Source organism: Cololabis saira, chromosome 7 (assembly GCF_033807715.1).
Source record: "Cololabis saira isolate AMF1-May2022 chromosome 7, fColSai1.1, whole genome shotgun sequence".
NCBI lineage: Eukaryota > Metazoa > Chordata > Actinopteri > Beloniformes > Belonidae > Cololabis > Cololabis saira.
In genome coordinates, this window is record NC_084593.1 from 29,682,825 (window position 1) to 29,702,060 (window position 19,236).

Here is a 19,236-nt window from a genome sequence, read left to right on the forward strand (position 1 = left end):
TCTGTCCAAAGAATCTGAATCCAGATTATTGGAGGCTTTTAGATGTTTTCTGGTTGTAAACGACCTGTATTTACATTCCTGAAGGCGTCTCTGTGGATATTTGCCCCTGTAAATGGAGGTACATATGTTGAAATGGCTATAATTTTTGAACTGTGAAAGCCATTATTTTTAAAATGTCTAAAAATTGCACAATTGCTTTATGATTGTTATATTTCAAATGTATTGTGGTGTATTTAGGCAAACATCCTAAAAGAAAATACTTATACCTGATGTTCAAGATATATAGAGTAGGTCATTCAAATTCTAACTGACTTACAAGTGTCCAACATTTCAAGGAAAATTCTCTGTACTTGTGACGAACAAAACTTACAGCATGTTTTAAGTTTAAATTTGTATTTTTATGCTTTGAACATGAATTCTCAAGGCTGACAGATGGACACTTTGAAGGATTAGAAGTGGAGCTGCCCTGGTGTCAGGGAATCAGTGACAGCAGCTGTTTGCACAAGCTTTTACACATACTAAATCCATCCTGGTTGAAGGTAAACCTCCAAGCTAAGTGGGACAATATAGCTTCAAATGCTGAGCGACTGATATATTTTTGTGTGTTAAGATCTTTTCAAACAGTGTGTGATTATTGTTAGGTTTGGCAGGTGATAAATTAAGCTACTTATCTGCACGTGTCAGCAACATCTCTATAGTATTCCTTATCCTGGAAGACCAGACGGTTGCTCTTGACTTGCAATTTAAAATTATTTTAAGAAAGGAGATGCTGTTAAGCAAAGTGATATTATTGCATAAAAACCTTGTGTGAGGTTGACAGCAGCTTCACTAATCTACTTCCCCTCAGTCTGTTTTGTATGACTAGATGCGTCAACGTCGAAGTTTTGACCCAAAGACTGTGTCCACTGAAGTTCGGACTTTCCTCACAAAACTCAACTGTGCTTCCTGAAATATTTTAAAATTGAAACTGTCTCTCTTCATAGAAACTTCCAAATTGTCAGATGAAAACATTCCAAGTCTTCTTTCTGAAAGTTTTTCCTTGTAAAGATAGCAGTTTGTTGATATACATGCACTCACAATTCATAGTACATTTGTTTTTTTGCTAAATTGGGCCTGTCTCTATGTCACATTGTAGATAGAATTACTAAAAGCTTTATTCATGCATGTCACCTTAAATCTCACCCACACTTTAACATTTAGCGTCAAACTTAAGCAGTTTTGAGACATTTGTGTAACAATGTCACACTCATTTTGTGCCATTACATGTTGCCACACCCTAATGTTGTAACGTTTCACTCCAGTGACGCAACAGTCAGTTTCAGTCTACTTATGTGACGTCTGTGACACTCCTAAATCCTCCTTTTATCTTTGTAAACTGTACCAATAAACACAGCTCAGTTTTATGCATGGCCCACATGCCAGTGCTCCACAAAAGAAAGAGACTAGAGAAGTTATATTTCAGTGAAATATCTTTATTTTATTCCATGTGATAGGCCTACACTTGTGTTTCATTAACTCTCCTTTTTATACATAAGATAGTAATGGTACATTATTCACACAAACGTTGCTTCAACACGAGTAGACATATTTCAAATAGACAAACACGATTCAGAATAGGACAAAGCTGAGTATTTAGTGACAAGTAATAGAAGAGCTGCTCATGGCAAAATGTTTGTAATGTAGTTATATTAATAAAACCCTCAAATTCATTTTAAAAAGCTGAAATTTTAAAACAAGCATCAGCAAATGACCTGTGTCTTTTGTTGTGCTATGTCTAGTTGGACTGTTATGCCACAGATGTGTGTTAGATGATGCAGCCTTCACCTGCAGGTGTAAACCGAGCTACTGACGACACAAGAGAACATTACCAAGCATAAATGTTGCCTATAGGTGAAGAGTTAGCAGACACGCAAACAATAAATAAAATAAAACATGCGTGTCAGCATCGGTACTTTTGGTCAAGCGTACAATGTCATCTGTTTGTTTGAGTTTCAAAATAAATTAATGCATAAAACCCACTGTCCTACACAGGCAATAGTAATAGAGAAAATCATACTGCAACTAACTTCTCTGCACAACTTTTCAAAACAGTAAGGTGTTAGTAAGCGTCAGCTGTTATCTGAGGACATCTATCTACCAGCTCTACAAAACAACTAGTGAAGCCATGAACCAGTCAGCAGGCTTCGCTGATATTTTACAACATTGTGGCTTGATTTAGTGCACAACGTGGTGAACAAACAAGCAAGGCATCTGTGTTCTTATCCATAGAAATCCTGCATGGTGAGCATGCTGCACGGTTTTCAGAGATAGTGTAATCAACACAACACAAACTATCAATGAGATGGTGGCTATGTCATACAGCAGCCAAAGTGACAATTCCTCATAAAAGGAAGAAAATAAAATAAACACTGGCTTTTATTCAGCTTCATACATTTGCCATTTTATAGCCAAACTCTCTTCCTCAGTTGTGTTAGTGTCCGTGCAGCTATTTTAAAACTTTGTGAAAAGAGTTGTTTTTGTTTCAATGCAGACATAGGTTAAGGTTAGTGGCCAATCAGATGAATTCAGAATGACTTCCCTTTGATTACAGTGGACATGTATTCCCTTGTTACTCATCCTTTTGCAGTGCTGTTTCAGATCTGGATTGACGTTATGTTCATTTGGTTTGATAACACGTGACTGTATTCGGCAGCTTCAGCCATTGGATGTGTAACATGTGACAAAGAATGATCCTCCTCTAAGTAAATGCTGCATTTCAGTCAAATATGGTGGCATTATGTAATGTAAACTCACTGATAAGATCCTGCGTCTACTTCCTCAAAACGAAGGAAGAGAGAGACAAAATAAAAGAAGAATTGAGAGAGATACAACAGTTTTAGCTAAATTCTCCATTCGAAATGAAGAAACAAATTAAATTAGCAGAGAATTAAACCTTACAGTCATTTAAATAATCCCAAGCAGTTTAACTTTACAACAAGAGTAACAGCACTAAGATTCTGAACTGTGCAATAACTCAAGAGCGGTTAGTTATATCAGTCTGCAATCATATATAATGCCATGCAACTGGATGAAAATCTGAACATATTGTTTAACTTATTCCATTATTTAAATGTTTATTTCTGAACCGTTATTCCAAGATAACTGGATTCAATACAGTAATGCACATCCACACGGTTACTTTGAAAAGTCACTGAGTTCAAAAGGGAGAGAAATAAAGATGACAGGTCCTGCATCCCAGTGGGAGAGTGCCACGGGCGGAGAGAGCGGCCACTGAGAGACAAGCTGTTGGTGGGGGGGAAACAGGCTGGGTGGGGCCGAGGTGTACTAGCACGAGCAGCTGCTCTCGGTCACCGTCATCTCTGGTTGTTTCTCCAGTTTGATGTCGATCACTGAGAGAAGTTGGGTTAAGCAATACTGCCAATGATTTGCAAGTTTTCACTTTAATTTCATACAGAACCTGTGTATAGTGAATGACCAGGTTATTCCATCAATGGATTGTTCGTCCCTGATGGCACGGGCATATTCCACAATGACAATGCCAGGATTCAACGGGCTCAAATTGTGAAGAGTGGCTCAGGGAACAGGAGACATCATTACTACAGAGTACAGACCTCACAGAGAATCTTTAGGATGTGATGGAGAAGACTAAGTGCAATGGCCCGACTATCCCATCATCAATACAAGATCTTGGGGCAAAATTAATGCAATTATGGATGGAAATAAACTCTACATTGCAACAGCTTATTGGAATTATGCCACAGCAAAAGCGTGCCGTAATGAAAGCTAAAGGCGAAATATTAGTGTGGGACATCTGTCCTTTTTTGGACAAGCAGTGTATGTGTCAGCATCAACAGTGTAAATAAGCTTTACTTAGACTTAAGGCGTTTTTAGATTAGATTCCACTAATATCACTGGATGATGAACACGTTTAACGCGCGTTGGTGATGTAACGCTAGATCCACGTGTTAAACGCGGGGTATTAGCTAATGTAAAAGGGGCTTTGGACATTAGACAGTCTGTTACGACCTTATTTCCAACTTCCTATTGACAGTAAGAATACAAATGGAGGAATTATACCCGTAACAGATCCTCAGGTGGGCTCAGCATAGCTAGCTGTTGAGCAAGTCAATGACTTGTTTGGTTGAAAAGCATTTTCGTGTGAAACATCACCTGACCTCACATTGACACACCACAATAAAAATCCATATTTCTAAATGACGAGGAAACCTGAAAGAGGTCCTCCTGAAATGCTGGGATGATTAGACTACTGAATTATTCAGAGTTTAAACTCTGGCAATTAATATTTGTTTGGACTTAAAGTTTAATGTAAAATGAATTAGATTTATTCATATATAATTATATTATTAATTATATTATTTAAACTGATCTGTTTAATCTTGTAAATATATATATGTGTGTGTATATATATATATATATATATATATATATATATATATATACACATATATATACATATATACATACACACACACACACACATTTTTTTTTTTTTACGCAACTTTTCAAGGATACTGTCTTCTTTGCTTTTCTCTGGCGTGCTGTCCATCCCTGGCAATGCAGCAGCAACACGTCGGAACAGCTATAAAACAAAAAAAGGGGGGAAGAGTTAAACAGATTGGGCACTTTTACAAATTAGTGTTACTACAGTGAACACAGACACATATGCACAGGTACAAACACACACAAAAAAGCTGTCGAACAGAGTTTGCTGATATAGATGTTCAATTGCTATTAAGATGTCATCATTTCAATAATAATAATAATAATAAAAAAAAAAAAATCAATAAATAAAAAAAAAAAATCACATTAACATTTTTCCTTGAAAACTTTTTAAAGGAGCCGTCTGTAAGAAATGGCCAAAACTGGTACTGCAGTCACTTTCAAAATATTGTTGAGCGCCGTGTACCCTCCCCCTCCTCCCCCCGACCAGAGGTTGCCAGGTAGGCTGCAGAATGCAGCAGGAACGTAGGCTGCCATGGCTGCGATAATTAGAGCCGAGCTGGCAACCCGGATGCCGAAACAATACTGACTTGGTGATTGGGAGATAGGTGGAGGGTGGAGCTTCAGACCAAAACAAAAAATGACAACATAAACATCAGTTGAGGGCTGCAACTCCTCTTTTTAAACTGGAATATCCTGGCTTGAGTGCTGTTGTCAGTGACATAAGTATTTGAAATGAACATGATTTTTAAATGTCTGTTGACATATCAGGGTAATTTTATGATTCGTTTTATTATTGCTCTTACATACAGCTCCTTTAAATAAAGCACAGTTTAAATATGATTTGACTAGTGTTATATATATATATATACTTTGAAAATTTCCTCCAAAAGTGGGTAACACATCTTTGTAGAAACTGCCACTACATATCGGAAAGTGTGATGGTGAAAAGTTTCATCCTTTTTTTTTTTACCATCACATGAATCTTCTGCTGCTCCACACGAGTGAGCAAGGATCAGTTATGAAAAAAAAACATGTCAAGAAAAAGAAAATGGCTTGAACATCAATGTAAGAGCTGAAAAACACAATTTATCACCATGAAAGAAAAGTTTAGGTCTGTCTTTATCACAAATGTTCAAAAAGTTGTACTACTAAGTTGTTCATGAACATTTTTGGCACACAGATTATACTTTTCTTGACACATTAAACAAAGTCATCGGCTTATCGAAATAAAAATAACATTAATGAATCACACTTCATGCATACACAGTGGGAATGCGACTGCTTGTTGATAATATCAGCATACAAGTGCAGGGTGCCATGCAAAGCTACGCTACTGAAAAACTGCATTACAAGCCCACTTCCTAAAAGCTGTGATGCTATGCAAAATGGAAATCTGCATGGACCATGCGTAGATTTGAAAATATTTTATTATCATATTAGTCCTATACAACATTGAAAACAGGAGAAAGACAACACATCAAATACTGGAAAAAAAAGAAGAGAGATGGTATAAAGAGCACAATCCTCAGAGGCTGAGTTTCTAGGATGTGCAAAGAAAATAATGATTTTAACATCAACACTACACTATATTATGAACCCCATTCATGTCTAAGGAGACCTAACAAGATTTAATGACCCAATCACAGTCTGACAACCTCAGGATTTTCTGAAAAACTTACCATATTACCAAAAAGGTTAACAAAAAAAAAAGAAGTAAACAAGAAATGCTGCTCTTTTCTTCGAGTCTAAGTTTAGTTAAGGTGGACTGAGGTGGAGCGTCCTGCTTGCAGATCAATCAAAACGTATAAATCCTATTTTGATTTCATCCTTGCTCACGAGCAGCAGAGTTTATAAAGCTCAAACACCAGCACTAAAGATTGGTATGGAGGTATTTCATAATGCTCATGGATAACCTGCACATCTCACAAGGCAAGATTAATACTGTACACCAGCAAGCAGTTTACGGCAGGTTTGGTTTGGTGTTAAGTTCTGATCCAACTGGTTCTGTCACTGCCCGGCTAATGGTTGTTGTCACCTCTGCTATGCAACAGCGTGACATCATACCTATGCAACAATAGTGTCTCTAGTCAATAGGAAGGAACAACAGATGACATCCAGCACACCATCTTCCTTCTTCTAAGCAAGAAGCAGCCGACCTTTATTTGAGAAAAGACTTCAAAATAGTGCATCTTATATTCGTCTCTACGTCACATAGAGGAGACAACGCTTTGTCGACCAATTGTCTGACTGTGGGGTTTTTTCTCGTTCCTTCTTAAATCTACTGTACTGGTTTGGTACCCCAACAGAGGGGAGCCAAAAATTATATGGTACAGTTCTTTTGTACGGTTTGTACTTTTGATACTGGAAACACAAATAAGTGCACAATAGTGAACTGCACTGTACTGGTCATTAGTACTCCAGTGAGTCCAGAAAACCATACGGTACCATTTAGAAAGCCATTGCTTATTTCATTCAAATATTTGCAAAATGCGTTCTCCAAAAATGACATAAACGTGTTCTTTTTTTCATGTTAATTTGGTGCTAAAGTGGCTAACTTGATTAGCAAACACACTGAACTGAGCAAACAACAACTCCCAAACTTGTTATAAAACATGTAAAAAGTGAGCTTATACTTTAAAATTACAATAATATCACTAAATGTCAATATCTGACATGTTGTCTTTATACCATTTCAAAGTACACATTAGGTTTAACAGACTAAAATATTTGCTTTTTGTTTCATTTCCATTACACAACCACCCAACTTTTTAAGAAAGGGGAATTTATATTCATCAAATTCTAAATTCTGGTGAGTCAAACTAAAAAGGAAGTTGATGCTGTAGCTGTCAGATAAAGTGGAACAATAGTTTTAACTTCTACAAGCCAAGCATGTGGGGGTAAAAATACAACAGAGAGAATGTACAGAAAATCCAAAGTTTAACATCAAGATAAAACCAAATCATGATGAGCCATAGGAGGGAAATGGGTGGTAATAGGAGTGAAGTGTAGATTTTGAAGGAAGGATTAGCTGAACTACCCTGAAAAAAAAAAAACAGAAATGCTACCTGTTTGACATTGTAGCCAGTCTTTGCGCTGGTTTCAATGAACATGACATTGAGCTCCTTAGCTCTTTGCTCGCCTTCCTCCGTGGTGATCTGTCTGCTCCAGCGAAAGCAGAGAGGGGGAGATGGACCAAAAGACAGAAATGGGAAAAACATAGCAAAAGGGAAAAAGCCAAAAGGGAAGGGAAGAATAGAAAGAAAAACAAATAGAGCTCCACACAAAAAATTGCTTGGGTTAAAAAGAGAGATGTTAGTTTATAACTTAGAAAAATAAACAAAGAGAGAGAAGCTGCTGTACTGAATAAGGATGAAGGAGCCAGAAATCAACTATATATATATATATGTCACTCATTCTTCCAACAGGCACACCACAATCCATATGATGAGTGAAAACATGGAGGGCTTGAGAGGTCAAGGGTGAGGCGCACTGTCCAAGAGGATATTAAGACCTGTGCTGGAAAAAAGATCATTCTTTCCCTGCAAGACAATCTGTTGCTAAACACCAACCTGTTTGACGTTATAGCCAGCCTTGGCACTGGTCTCTATGTACATCACATTGAGCTCACGAGCTTTCCTCTCTGCCGCCTCAACAGAAACTTGCCTGCCATGGTCCCAGGAGGAGGGGGTGGGGGGAAGGGTAAGGGTGTAGTGTGGTGTTGAGGGAAAAACAAAAAAAAAAAATCAAAATGACATGGAAACAACATACCAGGTAGAGGAACAAAAAAGGAAGGCAATGAAAAAGCAAAACAGAAATATGCTCAAATTATAAGAAATAAAAATGTTTGAATCAATAATAAAAAGGCTGGCGTATGCTAAAACATACCCAAAAATGATAAGTTAAAAATTGGATGAGATGGTACTGAAGGGAAGAACAGTGGGATTCCCAACTTTGGGAGAATTTACATACTGTACTGCAGTACTTAATACTTTGTACTTAAATTTGTACTTTCGTAGCAGAATGGTAAAATTACAATTGTATCTACGTTGTAAACGAGACGTGCAAGACATTTAGTAAGACCATCCACACCTGTAACACACCAACATACCTTTTATCTGCTAAATCTGTTTTGTTCCCAACAAGCATGATAATGACATCACTTCCTCTCTCCGTCCTAACGTCATCAATCCATTTTGATGTTTGCTGGAATGAATTGAGATCTGTCGATGGAAAGAAAGAAACAAAGAAAAAAAAAAGCATTGTCTGCGTTAGGTATTTTAGAAGCAAAAGACCTAAAAAGTGTTATAAAAGCTAGGATTAAAAGTATACATTGGCTGATGTTACATTTCATCACAAAGAAAGCATCTTCGGGAAGCTTGAAGTCATGTTAGTAAGAAAAAGTACTCAGGGAAAAAGGACTGCAGGAAAAAAAAAATAATGAGAAGTTCTTAAGTTATCAAAATGAAGATGCAACTATGCCAAAATAAAATGGCTCAACACCCCTAGAAGAAAGTTAGAGTACAGCCCTGACTCACTGGTGATGTCATAAACAACCACAGCAATGGTAGAGTCACGGATGTAGCTGGGAATTAGGCTACGAAAACGCTCCTGTCCAGCAGTGTCCCAAAGCTGGAGTCGGACCTGAGATTGGAATGCAAGAAAAGGACAAAAAGGGTAGAGAAAAAGGGAGTCAAAGGGAAAAACAAAACAAGAAAGTGCAGAACAGGAGAGACACAAGACTCGCAAGCCAAGCAGAAAAGACAAAAATGACCTTTTTGGAGGAGTTGGGAGAATCATTCAAGTGCAGAGAGCTCAGAGGTGATGAGTGCTATGCATACAAGGCATGTGAAAAGAAACCCTGCTGAATAATTATTTATGTAGCTTCAGAAAATATCAGCCCATGAAGCAACATTGATAGACATTGTGTCTTATCAGCCTCATATGTGACAGAATTTGACAAGTACAGAACCTCCTGGGTACTGCTGGAGCCTTGATTTACTATCACCACAGCAAATGTAAACAGTCTTATCATGTTGTCTAACAGGGTTTGTTTCGCTGCTAAATGCTGAGGTTTTTAAAAAATGTTTTTGCCCTTCCACATTGTTAGCGAGGACAGGGAGGAGAGGCAAGGCCATGATACCTACTGGCTATGTCATAAACCACCACAGCGGCGGCTGAGTCGCGGATGTAACTGGGGATGAGGCTGCGGAAACGTTCTTGTCCGGCTGTATCCCAGAGCTGCAGCCGGATCTGTGGCCAGCCATGATACGTATGTGGGAACATGGGGAGGGTGCATTTTATGGTCCGGCAAAGGGATGGAAGGAAAACAAAATTTAAAGAAAAAAAAAATAATGATAGGAACTAAAAACATGATGACATTTTTAACAAAATGAATGGCAAAATTTAGGACAATGTGAAATGGTGGGAGGGAAATAAATGGCGCCCACTACATAGAAAGCAGTTGCATGCTTATTTATTTATTTTTAGCACTTTTAAAATGTCTGCAATGTAAACGATGAGAAAACAAGAAAATACATAGTCTTACCGTGCGATCTTCTAGGTACATGGTTTTCGACAAAAAGTCAATGCCAATAGTTGCCTGTAAGAAAACCATTTTGCAGTTTAATAGTCTTATCAACATGTCACTAAGTTATGTATTCTAAGATGTACAGGGATGTGGAAAATCATAAGAAAAAATCATGTACGAAATATGCATTTTATCATGGATTTCACAGAAGAAAGCAACAAGCAGCACTCGTGTTTATGCACACTTTTACATGTGCACAGTAGCTAATATTCTGACTGTTTTGCACATAAACAAGAATGTCAAAGATGCTGTACATAAGATTACATAAAGAGACACAGACAATAAACAGACAAAGAGACAAAGACAATATTCTGATGGAGGAATTGATAAGAATTGCTTTTCAAATATTCAAATTTTTTAATTAAGTTGGTTTTAGTCTTCCTGATATTAAGAGTTAGCTGATTGCTGGCCTGTTCAAATTACACATGTCCTTGTTTTGTTAATTGGACATCTTCGTAATTTCCCTTTTCAAATGACATGATTGACCTCAGGTGGATGGTCCCACACTGCGGGATGCGACAGCCACTCAGTCACCTGACTAGTCTCTAAAACCCCATTTTAGTCAACAAAACATGTGTGAAATGAGGCAGACCAAACTGCAGATGTTTATTTGAAAATGAACCAAAAAAAACAAGGGATAAAAGCTAAAGAGAAAAGATAAAGGACATATATCGTTGAATGGATTAACACAAGTTATAGCAGAAATTGTCTAGCTGAAGAGGCTGAGAAGACAACGGTCACCCTGTTGGAGGTTCCTGTCCGTCGGGTTTACTCTGAACTCCTGGTAGTGGAAACCTATCTTTTGAGTCTTTTATTGTTAATACGTAAGTATTTAGTCCCAACCCCCTGCTGATTTGCCGCTGAGCTCGAGTGACAGGCAAGTCAGGCATAAAACGATCTAGTCTGAAAGAGCCTTTGAGGAGCATTATTCAGTTAATAGTCGTGTTGCCATTACCCCTAGATTTGTGCAAAACGTAAATATTGCAAAGAAAAAAACCTGTAATAGAAATGCCCCTAATTAAAAAAAAACTGCCAAATATTGAAAGAACTTTTATACGCTTTCACAAGGTGGTTTTTCATATACATTATGTTGATAGTCCAGTTTCTTGCAAAAGTGTTATGGAAACACTTTTTGCACATTTTTTGTTGCCAGGACCGAAAACAGTGACAATGAGCAAACGAAGCAAAGCAAAAGTAATAAGAGGAAGAGGCCGAAGATGTCAAACGTGTGGGATTATTTTAAATGAAAAATTAAGGCCATCATGGTGTGTGTACATTGTGGAAGACCCTTGTTCCAAGTCCTGGTCCACAGCCAAGCATTTGTGTTTAAACTGGCCTCTCAAGTGTCATGCATCGACCATGAGACTCATGCATTCCAATAAATTCACACAATCTCACGCCACTCATGGCATTTCTCATGCTGAGAAATTAATTTAACCGGACAGTAATTCCAACAGCCCATCTTACAAACTAGACTACGCCACTGTGCGCTGAGATCTCCGAGTTACCAACCTATCAGCCAATCAGAAAATATAATTTTTTGTTGCCGGGTATGGTCTGAGTTTCAGCTTCAAGCTGAAACTCAGACCTAAGACCAAACACACACAGAATAGCCACCACCGTTCAAGGGGCCCATTTGGGGCTAAATGTGTTTTTCTTTATTTAGTCATGTTGTTTGTTTGTTTAAAGGAGCATAAGGCTCCTTTTAAGAAATGAGACTCTCTAGCGCCACCCTTCGCCACGACGGCCGTTGGGGGTACTGCAGCCAACAGCGAAGCCGGCACGGGAGAACGGGGAGAACGCACATGCAGCGTCATGTGACGTCACATCCGCAGGGCAGCGCGGGAAAAGCGGCCCCAGCCTTGCAGCACATTTTGCAGCACACAGCCTGTTCAAGGCAACGGACATATACTAGAGGGCTCACTCTTTTTGGTTTGGAACGCTTCATCTGACATTATTACTAGAAAAATTAAAACGTATACAATTTTTTTTCATAAATCCAGCCTCAAGCTCCTTTAAAGCAGAATGAGACCAGTGGTGTTCACGGGGCCCGTTTGGTTTTGTTAATATTTTTATTTATTATTATTCATCACTAAAACCAATTATTTAATATAGCAGGAATATTCTGAAGAGACAATGGCCACTACAGTGTTTTCCTTTGTTATAGAATAAATAAAACAGTGTATTTGATATAGTCAAATGTTTTCTTTCTGAAGAAGCTGGGTCCATGGGACACTGGGAGGGAGACATTCCTCGGCGCGTGCAACACAGTAGCGGCAACAAACGAGATGGCACAACCTGCAACAAAATGCAACACTTGGACAGCCCCACAGCCTCCCACCACACACAAGGATCCACCAGCCAACAACAGGCCAACACACCAGCCTACCCAAAAGCCCTCCCCAGCACCAAATTCCCCACCAGAGCCATGCCCCAGTCATGCATAAGCCCCTTGAAGCCCCCACCGCAGGCAAGGCCCTGACATCAGACACACACACCAACAACACTGGCCCTCCCTGGACCAGCAAGGTAGAATGGGGGCAAAAACACCGTCTCAATCCAAGAGCCAGCCCTCCTCCATCCCAGTCAAATATATTTCATTTTCTTAATTTTAAGTTTGTGTGTTTTGGGCGCATTTGCATGTCGCTGGCAGTGCTGGATTGGACATTGTTAGTCAATCTAAAGTCATCAAAATCTAGTTTATAGCTGTTTTGGGGGTAATTAATAAGATGTAGTTGTGGAATAACACGACTTAATTGTTGCATGCAATCATTGCTGCCTTCTTCTTATGTTGACTATTGTCGCAACAGCAGTAGCAGCAGTCTGAATAATTTGTCAAAGACTGAAGAAGTTTTTGTCCATCTTCTTCAAAATTAAGATCTTTTTCATTGTTTTTAAGAGAAGTCTGGCAAGGTCAAGATACAAAGAGTTACAGAGAAAGGAAGAGAGAACTAGGAGAATTATGTGCTCATAATAAGAAAAAAAACAACAGACATAAACAATAGCTCAATAGAAACACAGACTAATGGTACATCTAGCGGTACTTTTATCACAAATTCTGAGTTTTGCTTTTCTTTTGCAAAATGTAATACATTTACAATACATTCCTCTGTCTTCCATCAGGTATACTGTCCAGAATTCAATGCAACACCACTAAAGCTGAGTTTTTCAGTTTAATGATGTCATGCAAAACTTAAATTACAGCTCCATGAATTTGGTGCTTAATGCTAATAGAAGATAGTAGATACAGCTGTTTTTGATTTGGACTTGATCATCATCTTTCTGCAAGCTCACAAAGCCCATGTAACCAATGACTATTTAATAATAATAATAATAACCTTACTGATGGCTATTAGAACTGAAGAACAGAGGGACTGTGGGGGGCCAGTCAGTGTGCAATAACTGTGCAATAACCAGGACAGTGCAGTAACTTGTGCAATATTACACAACACTTTTTCTATCCATATAATTCTTTTTTTTTAATGGCACACCACACTTTTTTTAATGTTTTATTTTTACCTCTTATTTGTATTTGTATTTTTTTTTTAAATCGTTATATGGGTGTTTGGCTTTTGGGGTGTTTGATTTGTAAATGACGGTGCTGTGTGTGTGAGACGGAGATGTAAATTTCCCCGAGGGAACCTCCCAAAGGGATTAATAAAGTCGTCTGAATATTAAAGAGCTTTACATGTCTGCTTCAGAATGCAATTTACAAAGAAAAGAGATTATTTTTCAAGTGACATAAGATAAAATTATTGTTTCTCTTTACCTGGTAAGTGTTGTCAAAACTGTCATACATAAACCTGGTGATGAGTGAGGTCTTCCCAACTGTAAAAAAAAAAAAAACAAACAACACATCAATGAAGTTATGGTGGGAAAAGATGTTAGACCAGCTTCAGTAAAAGATTATGACGGAGTATTAGGGCCAAACTAAGACAAATTTTTTGGGGAAATTACGAGAATAAAGTCATAATATTATGAGAATAAAGTCGTAAAACTACGAGAATAAAGTCATAATGTTGCGAGAATAAAGTCGTAATAGAATAAAGTCGTAACATTACAAGAATAAAGTCGTAACATTACGAGAATAAAGTCGTTACATTACGAGAATAAAGTCGTTACATTACGAGAATAAAGTCGTAACATTACGAGAATAAAGTCGTAACATTACGAGAATAAAGTCGTAACATTACGAGAATAAAGTCGTAACATTACGAGAATAAAGTCGTAACATTACAAGAATAAAGTCGTAACATTACGAGAATAAAGTCGTTACATTACGAGAATAAAGTCATTACATTACAAGAATAAAGTCGTAACATTACGAGAATAAAGTTGTTACATTACGAGAATAAAGTCGTTACATTACAAGAATAAAGTCGTAACATTACGAGAATAAAGTCGTAACATTACGAGAATAAAGTCGTAATTTATGAGAACTCTAACAGGAAGAGCCATCTTCTCCCTGTGTTACAATGAGGAATATTGAGCATCTTGTGAAGTTATATTTTGGTATCGGAATTACAAATAAGGAAATCTTTTGGCACATCAGCATGGAATTATTATCAGTATAAGGACTTTAAAACGATTGTGCAAACGACTGTGTCTATTTTGAAGAAGGAACCACACAGACTTGGAAGAAATTACGTCTTTTGTGGAAGAGGAAAATCTTTACGATCATCCTCATTGTTTCCTGAGAAACAACAAAACCTCTTTGAATGGCAGCAGATGTAAACACCGATAGCCTGCAGTCAACCACCACTACTATACTATACTATACTGCTCCTCTTCCACAAAAGACGTATGTGCTCTTCCTGTATGACTTCTCATAAATTACCACTTTATTCTCATAGTATTATAATATTATCGGGGCGGCAGTAGCTCAGGTGGTAGAGCGGGTCGTCCAATGATCGGAAGGTCGGCGGTTCGAATCCCGCTCTGTCCCAGCTGCTGTCGTAGTGTCCTTGGGCAAGACACCTTACCCACCTTGCCCCGTGTGCAGCCACGCTTCCTTCCAGTCCAGCTGTGGCTACAAAACGTAGTTACCACCACCGGAGAGAATGTGTATGAATGAATAATGGTCTAAGTGTAGCACTTTGAGATTCCTTGAATGTAAAGTGCGTTACAAGTTAAATTAATTATCATTATTATTATTATTAATAATATTACAACTTTATTCTCGCAACATTATGACTTTATTCTCATATTATTCTGACTACATTCTCTTCTTTCCAATTTCCAACACATCTGCTGCCATTCAAAGAGGTTTTGTTGTTTCTCAGGAAACAATGAGGATGATCGTAAAGATTTTCCTCAAAAGACGTAATTTCTTCCAAGTCTGTGTGGTTCCTTCTTCAAAATAGACGCAGTCGTTTGCACAATCGTTTTAAAGTCCTTATACTGATAATAATTCCATGCTGATGTGCCAAAAGATTTCCTTATTTGTAATTTCGATACAAAAATATAACTTCACAAGATGCTCAATATTCCTCATTGTAACACAGGGAGAAGACTGCTCTTCCTGTTAGAGTTCTCATAAATTACGACTTTATTCTCGTAATGTTACGACTTTATTCTCGTAATGTTACGACTTTATTCTCGTAATGCAACGACTTTATTCTCGTAATGCAACGACTTTATTCTCGTAATGTTACGACTTTATTCTCGTAATGTTACGACTTTATTCTTGTAATGTTACGACTTTATTCTTGTAATGTTACGACTTTATTCTATTACGACTTTATTCTTGCAACATTATGACTTTATTCTCATAATATTATGACTTTATTCTCGTAATTTCCCCAAAAAATTTGTCTTAGTTTGGCCCTAATACTCCGTCGTAAAAAGACACTACAATTAAAAGAATAAAACAAATCTCTAGTGATGACATAAAAAAACCCACTGTCATCTAAACTTAAATTTCTATTTCAAGAAATGAAAACAAGGGCTCAGTGAACAGCGACCATCAATGAAGACTGCTGAGCTGGCAACATGGGTGGAGTCACACACATCTGGACAATTAAACTCCTTACACTCTTGACACTGTCTGTAATTAAAGAGCGCAGTTGTCAGAATCAGTACATGAACTATTGCTGAAATACAGCCACGTTTCAAGCTGATTTATGCTTCCGCGTTAAATCGACGCAGAGCCTACGGCGTAGGGTAGGCGTCGCCGCGTACCGTACGCCGTAAGCTCTGCGTTGGTGTAACGCGGGACCATAAATCAGACATGATGAGGCCGAGAGACATGCTGCCGACGTGGCGCTGCGAGATGCTCAAAGTTCAACCGCAAAACTCACTCCCCTAACAACACATCTAAGCTTCTCGCCATAATCAATGACTCGTTAAACTGTCCACAGTCGCATTTAAGTCCCAAGTAGCCGGCGAAGGTGAATTCACGGCAACATTTGTGGCTGCAAGTTGTTGTGTGAGCCACAATCACGCTAATGCTGCGGAAGCTTCACCAAATACTGGGAATTGACTAGTTCATGGTTTTAATTTGACACCATAATAGTCTGTAGATAAATCCCTCACGTGGCCATCACAAAAAAAACCCAATTTTAACAGCTCTGGTGGTTTTAGTGTGAGGGCGAAGTGAAGTGAGTGGTTAGCTCAGCGAGCTACCGATGCTAACGGGGCGACCCGGTGACGTCACCGCCAGTGTGAAAATAATGCCGCGTTCCATTTGTCCTCGGAAGTCGGAATTCCCCAGTTCCCAGTCAGAATTTTCAACTGGAACGCCCCTCGAAGTCGGATTTCCTACTGGGAAAGTGGGAGAAGCTTCACCACCCCCGAGTTACCATTCCAAGATGGCTGCCATTCCCAGTTCCCAGTTCCGATTTCCGAGGTAAATGGAACGCGGCATAACAGTAATAATAATAACAACTAACTGGTGGGTTTCTGCACCGCCTTTGCGAAGGAAAAGTCTCACTTTAGCCCATATCACCGCGGGTTACGCGGCCTCACAGGGGGAACCGGTCGGAGCTAATGGGCTAATCTAAGCCACATCTGGAGCAGCTGTTCTCACCGCTCTGCTCGCCCAGGAACACCAGCTTGAACTTCCGCAGAGGGTTGCCGAACTCCCCGCCGGTGGTGGTCGACATGTCGGTAACAGAGTGTGTAGCTGCAGCAGCTGATGGCTGAGGGTTCTGCACCGGGAGGACTGGATCTCTCACCAGCCGGCGCTTTTGTTTTCCTCCCAAACTGCAGGGAAACAGCGCAGCCAAGAGGCGGAGGAGCAGGACACCTGCATGGTCCACGTAGGACCTCACGTAGGATTTTTAAGTATTCATCTTTTGATTTATTTTTGTACATGTAAAAAACAACACTTCAAGAGAAGTTTAAGAAAACAAAACAACAAAACAAAGAATTTCATCCTTTAACACTTGATATCTTAATTTACATGTGCAAAAAAGGAGTAGGAAGAAGTGTAAACTTATTTAATCCTACCCCCCTTCACTAATCATTTAACCCGTATTTATAAATACTCACACACTGTACTCACACTGCTAAATAACAGTATTATTATTATTATTATTATTATTATTATTATTATTATTATTATTATTATTATTATTATTATTATTATTATATACTGTAATTATACTCACACACATACTTATACATACATGCTTATAGTTGAATATTTCTATATATTTGTACACACTTGCCCATAAAAATATTTATATAAATATACTTATTTACACTATACTGTCTCTATTAACTGCATCTTTCTGCTCTATATCTCTGTATATATATATATATATATATATATATATATATATATATATATATATATATATATATATATATATATATATATATACATATATATATATATATATATATATATATATATATATATATATATATATATATATATATATATATATATATATATATAATTAATACATGTTGATGTAAAGCACTTTGAATTACCTTGTGTTGAATTGTGCTATACAAATAAACTTGCCTCGCCTACTTGCGCATGTCTTCTGTACAACATTGTAAAAACGTTCACTTATAGTTATATGCAGAAATACAAAGTACAACAAACTGGGAACTTTGTAAGGACTACATTGCTACTCCAGGAGAGTTATAGTTTTTAGTTCCCATAATGTTGAAGGAACATTTGGCTTCTGCAACTTTTTCTTTTTTTTTTTTTTTACTTTGGCATTAGGAGAACTACATCTGAAAGACTTGTTATTTGTATCCCTTGTAAATGCACCTAGGTAAATTAACTGTATGAAGGTTAAACATTTCCTGCCAACCCGAAGCCAAACATCAGTGACCTACACAGTACACAGGACTGGCAAACTGCACCTAAAATAGTATAGATAGAAAAACTATTGCTCAATTAATGGCACATACTTTACACCCCTTTACCTTCCATAAGGTTTTCCTTCTTTTTTTCCCCCTAAACACCAGTTGTCCTTCCTGAAACATCCATTCCCAATTATCAGGGCTTTGGACTTGATCAGCCGCCTAGTTAGAGGGGAATAGACTATTCCCTACACCATTAAGTACATTGATTTATAATTTGAGCCATTTTCTTATTATCCCTTAATTGGAGATCATTGTGTTAAAACAAATCTGCATAATGACACAGTTCAAATTCACACTTTTTTAGAGTACATTTATGCAGGCATTTTTTAAAGTAGAAATTTGTTGAAAGCAAAATAACAATTTATCATTTATCACAAAATGAGTACAACAAATATGTGGGGGACAAATTTTTGTTTATTTGATTATGATAAAGAGAGACAGGATATTCATCCAAAGCTGCCTTCATTATCTCTTAATACACTAATAAGACTACATATATTAAACTCAGAAAGTCCAGCTTTGTAGAGATCGGAAACATTACTATTCATTATATGGAGCATACTTTCACAACAGAGGACAATGTGTTTATCTTGATATAATGATAGGATGTATTCAAGTTTTTCAGTTTTTCTTAAAGCAATTTACAATGAAAAATTGTACGTTCAGTGGAAAAAGAATATTATAGTAACCATTATGTATTGTTATGCTTTTCTTCATTGGTGTTGAGTTTCTTTTTGTTCTGATTTCTCTGCCAGAGGGATGATCTTTTTCTTATCCCTCCATGTTGATGTCGGTCCTGTGAATAGAATGGAGAATAACATGATACTAACATACTGAATGCATTTTATCAAATTCTTTGT

At 37.8% G+C, this 19,236-nt stretch overlaps 1 protein-coding gene across 4 annotated transcripts; it reads right to left on the reverse strand.

Moving 5' to 3' along the window:
* Positions 1 to 1,457: 1,457 nt before the first annotated feature.
* Positions 1,458 to 17,278, reverse strand: rab41 (RAB41, member RAS oncogene family). Of its 4 annotated transcripts, none has more exons than XM_061725504.1 (8): positions 17,079 to 17,278; positions 13,821 to 13,879; positions 10,010 to 10,063; positions 9,000 to 9,105; positions 8,573 to 8,684; positions 7,530 to 7,623; positions 4,534 to 4,600; positions 1,458 to 3,389 (listed from the first exon to the last, which is right to left on the reverse strand). In XM_061725504.1, exons 1-8 carry the CDS (start codon positions 17,152 to 17,154, stop codon positions 3,325 to 3,327), a joined length of 633 nt encoding a protein of 210 aa, XP_061581488.1. In that variant the 5' UTR covers positions 17,155 to 17,278; the 3' UTR covers positions 1,458 to 3,324. The 4 variants fall into 4 exon arrangements, with proteins under 4 accessions (XP_061581488.1, XP_061581486.1, XP_061581487.1 ...); XM_061725502.1 differs by lacking the exon at positions 7,530 to 7,623 and adding an exon at positions 8,034 to 8,127 and having other exon boundaries at positions 17,079 to 17,262; XM_061725503.1 differs by lacking the exon at positions 9,000 to 9,105 and adding an exon at positions 9,609 to 9,714 and having other exon boundaries at positions 17,079 to 17,262.
* Between the last annotated feature and the right edge of the window lie 1,958 nt (positions 17,279 to 19,236).

Bases quoted from the DNA above. Each gene is read 5' to 3' on its own strand.
- rab41 (XM_061725504.1), bottom strand. From the start codon at position 17,154: ATGTCGACCACCACCGGCGGGGAGTTCGGCAACCCTCTGCGGAAGTTC. The intron at 9,106-10,009 runs GTAAGACTATGT...TTCCAATCTCAG, and splicing joins TGTACCTAGAAGATCGCACG to GTCCGACTCCAGCTTTGGGA. The intron at 7,624-8,572 runs GTATGTTGGTGT...TCGCTGGAGCAG, and splicing joins ACAGATTTAGCAGATAAAAG to ACAGATCACCACGGAGGAAG.